Below are 18,117 nucleotides of genomic sequence, written 5' to 3' on the forward strand. Positions count from 1 at the left end.
CGTATATGGGAACCAGGCTTTAGATTTTAGTAGTTTTGAGGTTTCCATAGATTTGAAGATTACAAGAAGTTTGAAATCTGCTATATTATCATATACTATAATAATATAAAATATTATAGTATCTTGGTAGTCCGAGGCACCGTAAGAGATTGTCATGTGTAATCGCCATCTGCACAATTATCCACCATGTTGTGAGGTTGCCAAGGGCTGCAATTGGTAGTGTGCCTGTCTGCAAAGCTGAATATCCCAGTTCGATTCCCGTGGGATGCATTATTTTTTCTAACGCTATAAGCGCAGTTACGTATAGACACAGTTTTTATCATAGTAAAGATTGGAGTGTTACAACGATTCAACTAATGTTTTTTACGATCTACCTCGTAAGGAAATGAACAGCTAGTTGGTAGAGTCGGTCTACCGAGTTTAAGTCACAAGATCGAGACCTGTATAAAGCATTGTGCTACAAATTTTGATTACTAAATAAATTAATAAGTTAATAGTTACCGTACTTTTCGGACTATTAGCCACTACTTTTTTTCTGATGATTTGAGCCATGCGGCTTATATAAGGGTTCGGCTATTGTGTGGCTTTTTCTTTTATCGCTAGGGCGCATTAGCCAGAATCTCCAGTTAGTGTGCCTCTAGCGGTGAAATAAAATACGAAACAATGCTTCAAGGTACTGTTTCGTTATGCACTAGGTTAATAAGCGTCAATTAATACGAAACTGTGCCGTTAGGCACTGTTTCGTTTTAAACAAGAAAGTTGCTGCCGTGTTAAAAAGCACTGTCCTGAGTTCTGCGGCCTATACAAAGTTGCGGCCTATGTGTTGTTTTATTGTCGTTTTTTGGAAAATAAAGCAGATGCGGCTTATATAGGGGTGCGGTTTATAGTCCGAAAAGTACGATATTAAAATATTACTTATAAAGCATTTTAATTAATAATTTTAATAATTATTAATTTAATTAATTATTAATAATTCAATTAACTAATTATTTCAATTAATTATTTAAATTAATTAATTAAAATAATTAATTATTTCAATAGCACAATGGTTTTAAGCATGATTATAAGATCAGTGTTTTTTGATTGATTCAACTAATGTTTTCTCATTACGTACACAGAAAAAATAAACAACCTAGAATTCAGTACAGTAGACATTTTTTCACACATTTTGAATATATTTAGTTATCAAGATTTATTCCTCCGCTGGTGCACGTGTGGCTGTTCCACTTTATTCTGAATCAGATTTGTCCTGGACCTGAATATACTGTGAACATCTGGATTTGACGCAGGAGCAATTGTACCCAGTGTATGCCAGTTACAAAATATGCTGGTGAACTAACTAAGTGTAACTAGTGAGCCATGGCTGCTCCATGTTTGTAGCATAGCATCCTCCTCCTACTCCTGCCTCATAAGCCTTCATACATCCTTTTGTACCACAATTTTTTGTCACTGTTACAGGATTGCTGGTAATTCTGCCTTCATACTTGGCACTATAGCTGAGTCAGAGATGGGTCGGAGAAGAGTCATCTTTCTCACGGAAAGCAGGCATGCCGAAAAAGACCGAATCCTTCCTGACCTAGTGGCATTGTTGAGTTCTACAGACTCGGAGAGTGTCATGAATGCAGCTGGCACTATTGGAACACTTGCTGAATCTGATGAGGTTGGAATTATGGCTAAGATTTGCGATTTACTAAACTTGTATAAGGAACAGACCGACTTAACATCTTGCGGCTGCTTTGGATTTCCTGAGTAGCTTTAATTTCTGTTCTTACGTGACGACATGCTTTTGAGCTAACATTCTAAAATTCTTTTGCTGTGACACTCAGAGTTTGCAAGGCAGACATTGCGTAGCACATCCAGGCTATCTATATGGGCCCCTCTATGTATCTATGCATAGAGGTGGCATGTCTATGCACATTTATGCGCATCTATGTACGGTTGTGTAGTATTAGGACGCAGCCGGCAAATTCTCATCGTGATGGAAGTATTAGATGTCAACCACCTTCACAATTGTAGAAGACTTACAGTAGTTTTTGTTTTCATTTGTGATAGAAGTATTAGATGTCAAACCCCTCACAATTTTAGAAGACTTACAGTAGTTTTTGTTTTCATTTGTGATGGAAGTATTAGATGTCAAACCCCTCACAATTTTAGAAAACTCACAGTAGTTTTTGTTTTCATTTGTGATGGAAGTATTAGATGTCAAACCCCTCACAATTGTAGGAGACTTACAATAGTTTTTGTTTTCATTTGTGATGGAAGTATTAGATGTCAACCCCCTCACAATTGTAGAAAACTCACAGTAGTTTTTGTTTTCATTGTCGTATACTAGAGTGCCTGAAACCATATTGTGAAAGGCTTGTTAAAGTTCAATTAGTGTACATGTATATGCTTTGGCGCACCATTCAAGATTGTTCCCTGAAATCTTCATAACTAATTCATGTTTGTCGGTTAAAATATTTGAACGAAATGTATAAAATTGAACAAAGCTGTATAAATTATAATAAAACCAACAAATAAAACATGCATACGCTAAAACTCTTTGATTGGAACCATTTGATTCTGTGTGATATTTATTCAATAGAGCAATTACCGCGTTGCCCGCATATCATTGAAAGCTGCATGTAGAGAGGATAACTCCAAGGTTATTATTTTGCATGAGTTCCCATGAATATTTTGTGTACCCTCTCTCAGTCAATAATACATATTGTTAGAAATTTTTATCAGTTGTGCAAGGCCTATTTAGCAAGTTCACAAACACCTAAACATTACGCAAATACTTGCAGCACTCTAAATTACTGGTTGGATTATGGCATCTCTAGGCATGTTATATGTTTTTGGCTATTTTGTACATTTCAATAGAATGTGCTATAAAGCCTAGTCAATATATCCTATACAGAAACATTTATACAATGTAAGTTGTTGTCAAATTCATGTAATTTTCTAACTTAGTAAAGTTTTCGTTTGGATAATAATTATAATGTAGGTTATGTTATACAATAATATAAAAATGCTTCATCTCGGTATAGAAACAGCATTTTGCCTGTTTGATATCTGAATCGTTTATTTTTCTTAAATTCATCAATGATCCGACAGTTTTAGATTTACTGTACCTGTTAAACTTTTGTAGTAATATGTAATAAACTTTATGTAACATCTTTAAGAATTAACTCTTTTTCACCTTTTTTGCCATTTTTCTAGATATATTGTATAGAAAGAAGTGGTTACTGGCAGCAAAAAGTGTGTTCGTCGCTGGCTTTTGGAACAAAGCTGAAATCGTTGTCAGATCTTTCAACGAGTATTCTCTTGATTTTAGGTGTTATCTTTATCAAAGTGCCTCCCTCATTATTATTTAATAAAATTTGTATTACCAGTTTCTGTACTTTGCTATTTGGAGTTGTCTTGTTATGCAGGGTCGGGAGTGGTTACTGAGAGAATCGTGTACTCTTACAATGGTAGAAAAAGTGACCTCACTGCTCACAAATGAAAATGCTTGGACAGCTAGCAATGCAGCTTTAGTTCTAGCTAGACTCACAATATCGGAGAGGGGTTGTCTACTCCTACTTCAGCACAAGCACAGAAAGGCTATTCTGGTTCAGCTTGTGGACTCATTGGGTACAGATGAAGCAGGTTGGTACTTAGTAGTGTAATGTGAGTTATAAACGCTACAATGCAGAAGAAACGTTGGTGGAGCCTAAAATCTTCAAGTATTTGTTTGTTAACTGCATAAAACTGTTGGTTTTTAATTTTAGCTCCAAAAAAATTCATTAATATGAACTGGAATTGTGGATTTTTGGATTTTCTACTCTAATTCATTTGATCTACATATCTTTGACTAAGGCTAAAAATTTGGAATAACCAATCAGTAAAGTCAAAGCCTACTAATAAATTTGGAGTTATCCTCTGCAGCATGATGAGTTACAATTGACATGGTTAGACACAATTCGTATTCATTTCACTGAACACACTTGTTATTTGACAAGTGAAGTTTTTATTATAGCCTACAAGCTTTAAATCTGAATAGGATCTTACCCATGTTATTTAATAACGCATCACAAAGATATAGACATACATACTGTAAACACAAACTCAATAACCCATTTCTTGCGTACTCCAGTCATTGCAAAAACTACACTTGTTAGAGATATTGGAATTAAAATGTGCCTAAGGGATCCGAAAGCTCCACAGTTGTACATTCCCGTCGCAAGACACATTTATTTGCTGTGCTTTGTAATACATCTGGTTACCGATATCTTTTGTTAGCCTAAAATCTACTGTTTAGTATTAGCAGAACCTGAGTGACTCTGCATTTTAATGTGAAACGAAATATTTAGTTTGGATGAGATTTTTACAACAAAGTAGTAAATTACCACTACTTTCATTAAAACTAATAGCAACTTTGGCAATGCCCAGGAGTTTTTTCATCATCGATAAGATAGCCTGCTGATGGGTGTTTAAACGTTTTCTAAGGAAGCAGACAGAGTTTGAAACCAGATATTTTATTTACCTGGTGAAAGGCTTGAGGCATGTAAAGTCTGGATGAATTCGGCGAAAATTGTAGAAGGGCATAGCGTTTCCATGTTTTCACATAACATATTTTCTCAAATCACGTTCTCACATAACATATTTTTACATAACGTAGTTTCACATAACACATTTTCACATAACACATTCTCACATAACATATTTTCACATAACACATTTTCACGAAATACACTTTTATGTAACACATTTTCATGTAACACATTTTCACATAACATATTTTCACATAACAGTGATAACACACACAATGATAAAATGAGATTTATTAGTTGAGATATATTCTGAAGCAGTTACCACACAGCTCAATGGCTAATTAACGGCTTCAACAATCTAGTTATCAGGCTTTTCATAAAATTTAATTTTGTAATGTTTAAAAATAAAAAGGAATGTAATGATTCGCTAATCCACATTATAGAACAGCATTTTGTGAAAAAGCTTTTTACTTCCAATACTTATAATTTTATTTTACTCTTATTTTTCGGCTAACGGTCTAATTTGCTTTAAATTGCATTGAACGGTGAGTGATTGAGTGCATTGAAGGGTCATGGGCCACACTTGCAGAGCGTCGGAGGACGGCCGACCAAAATATAAAAAAGAAATAAATGAAGAAATTGCAATACCAACCCATTTTTTCTCAAATGCCCACCTACACAATACACGCCACAAAAACACTAAAGGTGCAATCAACACCAATGTTGAAAAACACTTCTTTTGTGCGGACCCTTAATAGCTAACACTTTTTTTCACGCACCCCCACCAAGACCTTTTAATATTTATTGAAAGTTCTTGTGCCCACCTAACCCCTACCCTCAACCCTAATAACAACATTGCCCCAACCAAATTTTAAAATCACAATAAAAAAGAAAGAAAAATCCAAACTAAGAGTAATCTACTCATGTTACTTAATAAAGATATCGCTCTGATGCCCCATTATGGGGCAAATGCAATTAATTGATTTGATTTGACTAATTTGCTTTAAATGGCAATGAATAGTGATAGTAAAGGTGATATCTATCTAAGGACTGCTTAGCCCATAACATTTTCTCGCAAACTTAAAAACTTCCCATATTTAAAACTGACAATTGAGATACTTTCAAATGTGATTTTTCCTACATATGATGTCAAATTCCAAGAAATATTTAATTTCTCACCAGAAATAGCTGTCACCATGTGATATTTGAAACTTCTCCAAGTGTTGTAGTTTTTTTAAGCGAAAATGTAGAGGCTGGTAAAAATTGAAGATAAAATGTAGAAAATATAACTAATATAGAAAATATAACTAATAATCAGAGTTTACTCTGTTTGTCTCTATCATCAACTTCACTTCCAAACCTATGCATTTCCTAATTTACATTTCTGTTCGCATCTTTTGTTGTGGAAATAACAAAAACTGTTTTTTATGACTGTTACTTTAAAATTTTATATCGTAGGTATAATTTAATTTTTTGCATAGTTTTGTGTTAAGTAGTTGTTTCATTTCTCAAAGGGTGTTTTTTGCAGGTCGGGGCATGAATGCTGCATTTGCAATTGGAAGACTGTGTGACACCAGCTCAGGTCGGGCTATGCTCCTCACCCTCCCTGAAGCCGGTAGAATGGTCTCTCATCTCGGTAGGAATTACTATAGATATAGAAAATGGAAATATGAGTACGATAAACATATAATACATCATAAGATTCTTTGTTAACCATCTTTGCGTTACGCCACTGGCTTCGCTCTGTTTCTCATAGTCATGTCAGTTTGCTACTGGCTTACAGTTTCACCAGATTTAGTGTGGCTTTATAGCATATGAGCTATGCCTTTTAATAACCTTCTATACTCTAAATTTCTCTAGCTCTTCATTTATACATGTAGCTTAAGATTTTTTAGCCCATTTTCTATTTGTATGCATAGAAGTAACTGCAAAAACAATAGATGAGCGCTAGTGTTTTTAGTTCATCTGTAGTTGTCAGATATTCAAAATTTTCAAATGGCGAAATTGAAATGGATAATAAAATTGATACTAGGTAATAGATAAAGTTATCTATGAGAATATATCTGATGGAAGTATACTGTACTAAACGTACATAAACGTACAAACATACTAAGTTTGCCAATTTTTGAAAAGAAGTGGATTGCAACATTAAAAGATGAATAGAGCCATTTGCAAATAACAATGATGAAAATTAATAGTTTGGTGAACATGCACTCTAACAATTACATATGTTTATCATAATTTAGAGCATAGAACGTTCATCTAGAGTTAAGAGCCTCATTTCTATCTGTTCCTAGGTAACATGCTGTGTTCAGATGATAGTGGTGCTAGCAAAAATGCCTGCTTTGCTATTAGCTGCTTGGCATCTAGTGCAGACGGACATGAAAAGCTTCTAGAAAATTCTACATGTGACAAAGTGATGAATGCTCTGAGTTCGCTCTTGTCGGATGATGACCCTGAAACCTGCTGGTTTGCTGCCATGTGAGTAGCTTAGTTCTTGTCTTCTCCTGCGGGAGTAGACTGAGAATTTATTTTACAAAAGTGAGGGTGGGTGAGTAAATGTTACCAAGGGTTTGATAAAAGCTTACATTGAGCTTACATTCACGCAAAGTTATATTGTTTAGCCATTCCACAGGAAGTTTGTCTCTGATGAGGTATGCCCTTATAAATATTGAAAAACATACAAACATACTCAATTTGTCAATTTTTGAAAAGAAATGGAATGCAACATTAAAAGATTAGAGAGCCATTTGCAAATAACAATGGAGAAAAATTCAGTTTAGCGAACACGCGCAATGACAAGTACAGATGTTCATTATATGCTGGAGCATATAAAATGTAGCGTTAAGAGCGTCAGTTCTATCTGTTGATATGTACTAGATGTTGATTGCAACTAGAATTTTTCTGTACTTACTTGTAATAAACAATGGTTGTGTAATTACTGGTGTGTAATCATTCGTTTTTTCGTGATGTCATTCTATTGTGGTCTGTCATCTTTGAAGACAACTTTTACCATTGAAAACAGGAAGCTTCTGCAATTAATTTTCGCGAACTACGCTGATGTTCGCATTTTTGAATATCACTGCTGAGCATTTTTTCCAGAATCTCGAATATAATATAATATCGAAATAACAGCAAAACTACTATTCTATAATGTAAAGTGAACAAGAATGACGGTTGTTTGTCTACAAATATGGGGGGTTTTGTGAACAAGCGCATGCGCAGATGAATTCATGACGTCAAAATAAAGGATTTGTTCTGCTTAAATAATCTCATCTGAATACTGAATGAGCAACTCAATAAATGAAATAGGCTGTAATTGAAGCGTTTTATGAAAGACCACTTGGAATTGGTTTTGAACTTCTAACTTTCTGCTTGGGAGACTGGGACTCTACTACTTGCACCACTCAGCCACTTTCCAAAGTTGAAGAGTAATCTTGAATATAATAGATTGGATATTTTGTGATGTTAACCAAATGGGGGAAAAATTATAAGAGGAGACTCTCTACAGCTTATTTGATTTCTAAAAGCAGGTCAACTTGAAGTGATGCCAGGCTCAATTGGCAATGCTTAGCACCTTCGGTGTTCATATAAATGTTCGGGGATCTATCTGGTTAGAATATCAAGAATCTGTCTTCACATGGACAATTGCCCTCTATGAAGGTGTTAACGGATAGTTGTTATAAAACAATTTAACGACTCGTGTTGAAATCTACAAAATCTACATGCGCAAAATCAAAATCTTATAAACGTTAATCTCAAAAATGTAAATTTAATTATTTAGTTTGTATTTCTTAAATTCTGTTAACTTTTAAAACTAACTTTTCAAGCTGGAGAAAAATCAAATTTTCATTTTCCAGTAGCTGACCTCAAACGTATCGAGAAAATGAAAGGTCAGTTTTACCTGCTGTTGATGTTCTAGAGACACTGAATACTGACCTTGTGAGAATGTATCCTTCTAAAAAAGCAACATCGTGGTGAAGTCTTCCAGACATCATCTTAACAATTTATTTTGGTTTTTAAACTGATTTATTTGTTTATGGCTTCACAAACTTTCCCAAATACTTTTAAACACCTCTCTGATTAGAATATCAAGAATCTGTCTTCATGTGCATTAAGAACATTTGTACTCAATGAACACAGATATGGATTATTATCATAAAACAATTTTCATTTTAAATGAAAATTGTTTTATGATAATAATTGTTGTTATGATGATTTTTGTTGTGAAACTGTTTGCATTGTAAATGAAAACAATCCCGAGCATCGCCAGGCTTAAAATACTAGTGAATTATAAAATAACCCTATAATGATATCTAGGCCTCCAAGGTTGCTCTAGATTGTTTCATCTTTTAAGAATTGTCTTCTCTTGTTGCAGGACATTGAGGACCTTCTCTAGTCGACCAAAAGGGTGCATAAAGTTGAGAGAATTGCCTAAGATTATGCCTTGCTTACAACGCATTCTTCGCAGGCCCATAACAAAAGACAATGAAGACATGATGAAAGAGGCATGGCTCATTTATTGTGCATATTTCTAATTCTGGCACCGTGACAGCATATAATTATCTTGTCTCTAAGTACATTCTCACCCTTGGAAGAATTGGCTAACAACTCTCTACCTACAGCATTGTCTACATGTGTTTTTGCCAGATCTCAATTGATGATGATAGTTTGATAAGTAACTGAGGTCGGGTTAAGGGTCACGTTAGGCTTATCCTTGTAAAAGCTTAGGAACCCTTTTCCCTAGTTAGACAAAACAGATTGCATGGAAGTTGTCTCCTCACTCTCATTATTTTTTAACAAAGACAGTTTCAATATAGCTTTATCCTAATAATAATGACATAATATGCCTAATCATTACTATAAGGGTTGTTAACAAAACTTTATCCAACTCTTTAAACAAATGCGGGTTGTCTACACTGTTGAAGAAATTGCTATTATTCATGTTCATTGTTCTTGTCGTAGAGACTACAAGTATAACTTTCTATAGTACTTTCTATGAATTTGATGTCTCATTTTTCTGAAAGATTTTCTAACAAATTATTTGAATGAGGTCATTATTTTTAATCGCATATTTGATGAAGCTAAATCCACAAAATTCAATATTTCAATCCTAAATTCAATTTCAATTGAATCCTGACATTTTCATATTTTCTACTTAAAGGTTGACTTGCAACAAAATTCACATTACAGTTATTTGGTATCAAAAGATTCACCATGTCTTACTCTGCTGTGTTGTGGGTGCCAAATACGTGGAAATGTGATTTCAAGCCCTTAAAAGCTCAAAAACGAAAAGCTGCTGTAGATTGGAATCTCTTTATTTATCTGACGTGTTCATTACAGTTTGGTTATCGTCGTGTCATGTGATGTTCTCACGTGTATTGAAAGGCCAATAAAAAGCTCACTATAAAACATATCGTAGTACTAGTTTATGACAAACACTTTGGGTTTTACCGAAGTCCCCGTATTAAATATAGATGCTCGCTACTTTACAGTTTTGTTTCGGCATTATTCAGTTGTCAAGTCGTAATTTGATCACGTGACCCAATTCTTCGCAAATAATTTTTGCAGTCCTTTTCAGTTATCACAGGTAACCAACAGACTCGCCATGATTATCAAACAATTATATGTACTCCTTCGAGCTAAGGTTAAAAAGTTTAACGATTTTTACGGTAAGTTATAAGATATCAGTGCTAAAAGTGACAGCATTACAATGACGATAAAACAGACACGTAAGAACAATAGACATGGTTTGATTGAATACGTGAAGTATATTTGTGAAAATATTTCGACGAATGAGGTTGCATGAAAGTGTAAACAGAAACCATCCTGTAACAACTACGTCCCATTTGAGCCATTTTGGAAAGCGAATCCAAACTACGGCAGTCTGGTGTAGCTGCGATTAACTGTTCGTTTTTTAGCTTTTAAGAGCTTGTAATCACATTCCCATATATTTTGCACCTACAACACAACAGAATAAGACATGGTGAATCTTATGATACCAAATAACTGTAATGTGAATTTTGTTGCAAGTCAACCTATAAATAAGCAAACACACTGGCCCTCGAGTAATTATCATCTCGAAACTCTAAACTTTGGGATTATCTTCTACCAGTGGTTTTATGTTCAAAATATAAAAACTTTACAATGTCTGAGTTAATTATTTTTATTTAAAGTGCTGTCATTTTTTCCCAACCTCTAAGCATGGCTTCAACGTACGGATGGACACGGTTATTATTATAGTAAAGACTAGTCGAATTACTGGTGTTGCACGGGTATTAAAAAGCAGCTTATAAACAGTGGCAGGTAATGTAGTTGCCATTGGTTAATTTGAGTAAGCTAGTATCCGTATTGCTAAACTTCCTAATAAGAGCCATGAGAGCAAGCTTTAGTGACATTGCGCATAACACAGAGTCGCTATGCGTATTTTAGCCCAGATAGTGACTCATAGTGCCCATTGAATCTTATATCCTATATAGCTTAATGCAGAGCCGTATAGTTTCACAGAGTCCTGTGACCAAAAGCCGGAAACAAAAATGCTTGATTCCAAACAAACCCGATCGACATACTGATCTCTAATGGAATATTCTTATCTCGCTCTCAACATCTCACTCTTTTACATTTACTTTATTTTATTAAAAAAAATCATTTGTCGTTTCTTGTAGGAAAATTTGTATTCTTGCAAATGGTGTATAATACAATAATCAATTTCAGAGCGACTGCCAATAGGAGTGATTTTTGTTGGTTAGTGTTGCGGCATCTCCATTATAACTTATATAAAACAATAGTGGGCGCGGCTTGTTTGTTTGGAGCCGTGCGAGCTCCGATATACGCATCCGTTAGCAGCGAAACTCTGTGAAGTTATACAGCTCTGTACTGTCAGAGTCATATAGCTTTAAAAAGTCTTGCGACCAAAACCGGAAACAAAAACGTCCGATTCCAAACAAACCCGATCGACATACTGATCTCTAATGGAATATTCATACCTCGCTCTCAATACCGCTCTTTTTTGCATTTACTTTACGTTTTTACAAAAACGTTATTAGCAGCTTTTTGTAGGAAATTTGTTTTCTTTTATATGGTTCATAATACAACAATCAATTTAAAGTGACTGCTAATAGGAGTAGTTTTTGTTGATTAATGTTGCGGCTTCTCCATTATAACTTATATAAAAATAGTAGGCGTGGCCTGTTTGTTTGGAATCGAGTGAACTCCCGTATATGCTTCTGTTGGTCGCGGGACTCTGTGAAACTATACGACACTGGCTTAATGGGTTAGCTTATCGCCTTGTGAGCCGGAGGTTCCAAGATCTAATCTTCTGCATACGTATCTTTCATATAATCTAGATTTTAATCGCTCTAGCTGAACAGATGACGGATGACAATAAACTTTGAGATTTATATATATAGATGGTCGACACATAGATTCAACTAATGTTTTTTTATTATCTGCCCAGTAAGAAAATAAGCAGCTAGGATTTGGTACAGTAGGCATTGCTCAGCCATCTTGAAGCATGCTTGTAGGATCCGCTTCATGCAGTCCGTCTTTCCTCCAGCTTATACCTATTGTTTAAACTGCAGGTTGAAGAAACAATGGAAATTTTGAAATATCTTGATCAGCCATCCCCACCTACTGCTGCAGTTATAGGACCTCGACAAGTTCATATCAGCTGGCCCGAAGTTCGTACCAAGTCTGGGTTGGATGTGAGCTACAAGCTATATTCAGGTACCAGTGGTGCTGAGGCTATTGGGGTGCTACGGCTATGCTAGCTTTAGGAAATGATTTAAAAATGAACCTGCACACAATTTTAATAGATTTTATTAGAAAGTATCAGTATTTTTCTATCATTTGCGATTGTTTTTGATGTTTGAGGTGATCTGACTGCCAGGATGTTGTTTTAAGATTAAAATCGACAAAACTTGATTGCGGTTAAAGTGCTCCAAGGAAAAATTTATGGAAAATGGTATCACTAGTTGCTAGCATTGCAGTAACTGATATTGGCTATTGCATTCAATAAAAGTTATAATTGCCCTTTCGCTTGATCTGAGCGTTTTAACTGTGATAAAGTTTTGTCAATTTTCATCTGGAAACATCCTCGCAGTCAGATCACCTCAAACATAACAAGCAATCACAAGTGATAGAAAAAATACCAATAGTTTCTGATGAAATATACTAAAATTCTGTGTAAGTTGATTTTTAAAGTCATCAGTGGAATTTAGCCACAGGTTCGGCCAGTACAGGCAATCACTGGAAATGGGGGATTAAAAACAAACAGCCATAGAATACATCCATAGAATATTGCGCATGATGTCTTTTATTAACCATAGAATTACGCACTTTATAAGTTAAAAGTTCTGAAGGCACCATTTGTCATGCGCAATCATAAATATATTGCTACAGCAATAAAACAATTGATCTCTTGGACAAAGCTATTCACTAAAAATTATTTTTTAAATAGAAATATTTGCAAGCAAACTAAATTAGCTATGGAACTACCAGATCTGAGGGTCACCTAGCCACACTTCCTATTATAACATATGCATGATAGGCTAGAACAGAAAGTCCTATTATAAGTATGAATTGGATGACATCACTTGACCTTGGCAAGACCTTGAGCACAACCCTGTCAAAAAAAGAGTAAATACCGTTAACTCATTTACCTCTAGTAAACTTTCATGTAATAACATAGCATGATCACAGAGGTTGTAGCGTAACACTCTGCTTATATTATAGTCATTATGTAGTAGGGTATTTTTATATGGTTACCGTGTCACAAATGCTATAGCCTGGGATTTATAGCATGGAAACGCATTTTTTATTCACAATATAAAGTGACTGCAATGTTATAGCAAGAGAAGTACACAATGAAAGCATGTGGCAACTATGTGATATAACTAAATCATTTCTACAGAGTTAAGGAGCTAAACTTATCAACACATCCAAGCTCTTCATCTAAGTGTTTGTGCCACAGTAAGTAGATGCATCTGCATGAAACTGCATTGCTATGACAGTTTTGTCAGATGAAAAGGCAGTGCAGTAAATCAAAGGTGAACTTACACTAAGTTTTACTAGATTTTGTCAATAAGTATCTGTATTTTTCTATTCATTTGTTATTGTTTTTGATGTTTGAGGTGATCTGACTGCCAGGATGTTTCAAGATTGAAATCGACAAAACTTGATCGTGATTAGCTTCCATAGTTAATATCATTGCTATAGTTGATATCGGCTATTGCATTCAAGTTGCAGCATTACATGTCTCGATTCTGTCGGTGGTTTTGTAATCACAGATATCATTATCTCGCTTTCACTTGTTGCAAGTTCGCTTGTTTGCACTTGATCTTGTTTAACCGGTATCAAGTTTTATTTATTTAAATCTTAAAACACCAGTCAGATCACCTCAATCATAACAAACAATCGCAAATGATGGAAAAGTGCCGATACTTTCTGATGAAATTCATCAAAATTCTGTGAAAGTTCATCACTAAGAAAATAAAATTTTACACTTTTTCAATTCGATTCATTAGTTCTTGTCAATTTCATTAAGTCTGCTGTAACCTTAATCCTGCAGTTCGTAATTTTCAAGCTTTTGTGTCATGGAAATTCCCAAAACAGCTCTATTGCCAGGCATCCTGATACGTAATGCATATAAGATGTCCTCTTGAGGTATATAATAATTAATAATAAATAATAGTCAGGCAATTGGTGCAGTTTTTAGAATGTGGGTCTCTCAAGCTTAATGTCACAAGTTGGAGTCTCATTAAAAGTGATGCTTTATCCTGACCTTTAACCCTGGCTTAGGACAGATGGACTAACAGACAGACACCACTTTCCTTACAGTTAAAACTAGTTGAAAGGCTGGCGTTGCTCGGGTAATAAAAAAGTTTGTCCATAGAAAATTTAGTTTCAATCACCATATACAACATTCTAACATTTAAATGAAGGTTTTGTTTATTTTCAAATATTTAAATATTCAAAAGCTCGAGGAATACGTAGCTAAAATAAAATGTTGAAAAACATTTCTTACTCTTTATACTAAGCATGCGCGCAAGATTTAAAATAGCTTATAAACAGTCGCAGGTACTTTAGTTGTCATTGGCTAACATTTTCACCCAATGAATTTGAGTAACTTAAACCATAACTGCCACGAACAACTTTTATCGTATTTACTAGGTAAATCAGACATGCTGATTCCGATTTTGTAATCAAAACAAAGACTAGGCCACTAACTTTCAGAGTAATAAAGGATTTTTTATAGCGTTTTAATATCGGTCTCGAAAACAACACGATCGGCATAACAAGCTCCGCCCATAAATACTTGACGTAACCTAGCTTTTTAGGAACAGAAGTTACGTAGAGATGTTTAGACCGATTTAGAATAATAGAGATGGGTGTTTTAAAATCTATTAATATCTAAATCCAGCTTTAAAAATAATATCAGTCTTTTCTGAAAGGTAGATAAGCTATTTAGCATTGCATATTTAAAAAGCGCGATAACAACGCTAGCTCGTGATAAAACCGCGCTTTTTGAGCTCATTTTTCTCGGCGTCCAGCCCATTTAAACGTCATGTAACAAGCTGCGAGAAATTTTAAATAGTTTATATCCCTTTCATAAAAAACTGAAATTATTTTACAGGCTGGATTTAGATAATAATGGGTTTTAAGACACCCATCTCTATTATTCTAAATCGGACTAAACTTTCCTAACTTCCGTTTCTGAAAAAGCTAGGTTTCGTCACATATTTATGGGCGGAGCTTGTAATGCCGATTGTGTTGTTTTCGAAACGGATATTGAAACGCTTTAAAAAAGCCTAAATGACTTTGAAGGTTAGTGGACTAATCTTTATTTTGAGTACAAAATCGGAATCAGCGTGTCTGATTTACCTAGTAAATACAATAAAAGTTGTTCGTGACAGTTATGGTTTAAGCTAGTAACCTAAAGGTTGACATGCAACAAAATTTACATTACAGTTATTTGGTATCAAAAGATTCACCATGTCTTACTCTGTTGTGTTGTAAGTGCCAAATATGTGGAAATGTGATTACAAGCTCTTAAAAGCTCAAAAATGAAAAGCCGCCGTAGATTGGAATCTCTTTATTTCGATGACGTAACCACGAAATTTGGTTATCATCTTGTAACGTATATTCTCACCTGAATTGAAAGGCCAATACAAAGCTTAATATAAAACTTATCGTAGTACTAGTTTATGACAAACACTTCGGGTTTTACCGAAGACCCCGTATCAAATATAGATGCTCGCTACTTAACAGTTTGTTTCGGCATTATTCAATCGTCAAGTGGTAATCTGATCATGTGACCCAATACTTCACAAATAATTTTTGCAGCACTTTTAGATTATCACAGGTGACCAACAGGCTTGTCACGATTATCAGACAATGATATGTACTCATTCGAGGTAAGGTTAAAAGGTTTAACGATTTTTTACGGTAAGTTATAAGATATCACTGCTAAAAGTGACAGCATTACGATGACGATAAAATAGACGTGTAAGATCAATAGACATAGTTTTATTGAATGCGTGAAGTATATTTGTGAAAATATTTTGACGAATAAGGTTGCAAGAAAGTGTAAACAGAAACCATCTCTCACAACTACATCACATTTGAGCCATTTTGGAAAGGGAATCCAAACTACAGCGGTCTCGTGTTGCTGTGATTTTTTGTTCGTTTTTGAGCTTTTAGAAGCTTGTAAACACATTTCCGCATATTTTGCACCTACAACACAACAGAGTAAGACATGGTGAATCTTTTCATATGAAATAACGGTAATGTGAGTTTTGTTGCAAGTCAACCTTTAAACTAATATTTAATATTTACTATAGTAAGAGCCGTGTCTGTCTGAAGCTAGCTAAGAATGTTACAAAAAGATCGCACCTCACAGGAATTGAACCTTTGTATTCAGATGTATGGTCTTGAAGCTTAGCGCACTAACCATTCATCCACCTTCCCACGCATTGGAATAATTATGAATATATAAACATTACAGAATCTCTCACTGCGCACCGGAGTTACAAACGTGTGTATTTTAACCAATCGCTATTAACTGGACATACGAATGTCAGACAAACGCTTAATTTTATATATATATATATATATAAAATCACTTTTCTGCAACTCAGGTTGCAGAAAAGTGCGCTATTGGGAACAGCTAAGATCTTGAGGGGAGTGCTCAAACTCCTAGGTCTCTGGTAGGAGACTCGAGTTAGAGCAGAATTTACCACCCATACGGGGTATCCGGGGTGAGGAAACAATTTTTCATATATACATATATATGGATAGCCAAGTGAAAATGATAAGAAACAAAAAGAAAACAATTGTTGTCGATGCAAACCAATAATACCAGTTACTGTGCAGTCATTAAATTAACGAGTTTAGGTTTAGCCTTTTCCATTTTAAAGGACTAAAGGGGTGAGTTTGGGAAAATCTTAGAATAGATTAGGCAATTTACAAGTATTTTACTGTTCATATAATGTAAAATCCCTCGAATGCTAACGTTCTCGCAACAGATCATTTACGTTGTAGGAGCGTCTACTCTATCTAACTTAATTGGTGATAATTTGGTTATAATGGAGCCAATCAAGTTATTACCAATTATTGAATATATCATAGAGTTATTGAAATATCTAAAATTGATATTGAAATAGCATAGAGTTATTCACTCACCAGCATAAACACATGTATATCACCATAGTTGATAGCATTGTCATCAAGTCTTTCAGTGTTTGAAGCACTTCATGGACATCGTCAACCTGCAGTTATAAATAGTAATGACTTGATCTCAACATTCGAGTTGGTTCAAAGTCGATTATGAACTGTGGCTGTGAGGTGCAACTTATGAAGTCATATTGTCTATGGAAAGTTTTGATAACAGTTGTTATGTAACTCTATGGTTTACTTTACTGTTTTTGTAATGTATAACTTGTTTATTTTTTATCACTAGTGTCTTGTTTGTTTAGAGAGAATGTTTAATGACGTCGGAAAGTTAAATTTGTGGATGAATGGAGCACTGAAATGTTTTAATTTTTGTTTTGGAGATAATTTTTAACTAAGGAGTAGTAATAGTTGAAGACTGGTTGTGTTCTCTTCCACAGGCCACACATTTAATTATCTGGATAATGCTAACCAGATCTAAAGACCATGTTTCAATATCGCCTAGCATTTTCATGAAGCTGCAATTATTCAGATAATAATAAAAAATAGGCTTCACCAGAAACGTATTTAGTATTCATTTATGTTTCTGGTGGTCTTAGATGTTACTCGCTGCAACTCTAGTGGAGGTCAACGAAAGCCAACTAGCTACCGACTTTATTTTGATTTTTATGAAACTTCAGATTATGTGATACCTCTATGAAACTTCGGATTATGTGGCACCTCTATGAAACTTCGGATTATGTGATACCTCTATGAAACTTCAGATTAATTGATACCTCTATGAAACTTCAGATTATGTGATACCTTTATGAAACTTCAGATTAGGTAGTACCTCTATTCAATTAGAGGTTTTAAGGTAACTACGAATGATTTTAATTACCTTAACTTCATTAAGGATGCTTTCTGAGGGTATATGCGAGTGGTAGGGGTCAAA

At 34.7% G+C, this 18,117-nt stretch overlaps 1 protein-coding gene across 1 annotated transcript in view; it reads left to right on the top strand.

Annotated features, from left to right (window-relative positions):
* LOC137398534 (uncharacterized) overlaps nt 1-18,117 on the top strand; it is a 48,804-nt gene that overhangs the window by 1,402 nt on the left and 29,285 nt on the right. The window contains exons 2-7 of the mRNA XM_068084658.1: nt 1,459-1,660; nt 3,414-3,630; nt 6,043-6,150; nt 6,812-6,995; nt 8,893-9,022; nt 12,095-12,239. Coding sequence (XP_067940759.1) covers nt 1,459-1,660; nt 3,414-3,630; nt 6,043-6,150; nt 6,812-6,995; nt 8,893-9,022; nt 12,095-12,239 — 986 coding nt within the window. The remainder of the gene's footprint in view (nt 1-1,458; nt 1,661-3,413; nt 3,631-6,042; nt 6,151-6,811; nt 6,996-8,892; nt 9,023-12,094; nt 12,240-18,117) is intronic.

This window comes from Watersipora subatra, chromosome 6 (genome assembly GCF_963576615.1).
Source record: "Watersipora subatra chromosome 6, tzWatSuba1.1, whole genome shotgun sequence".
NCBI classification, from domain to species: domain Eukaryota; kingdom Metazoa; phylum Bryozoa; class Gymnolaemata; order Cheilostomatida; family Watersiporidae; genus Watersipora; species Watersipora subatra.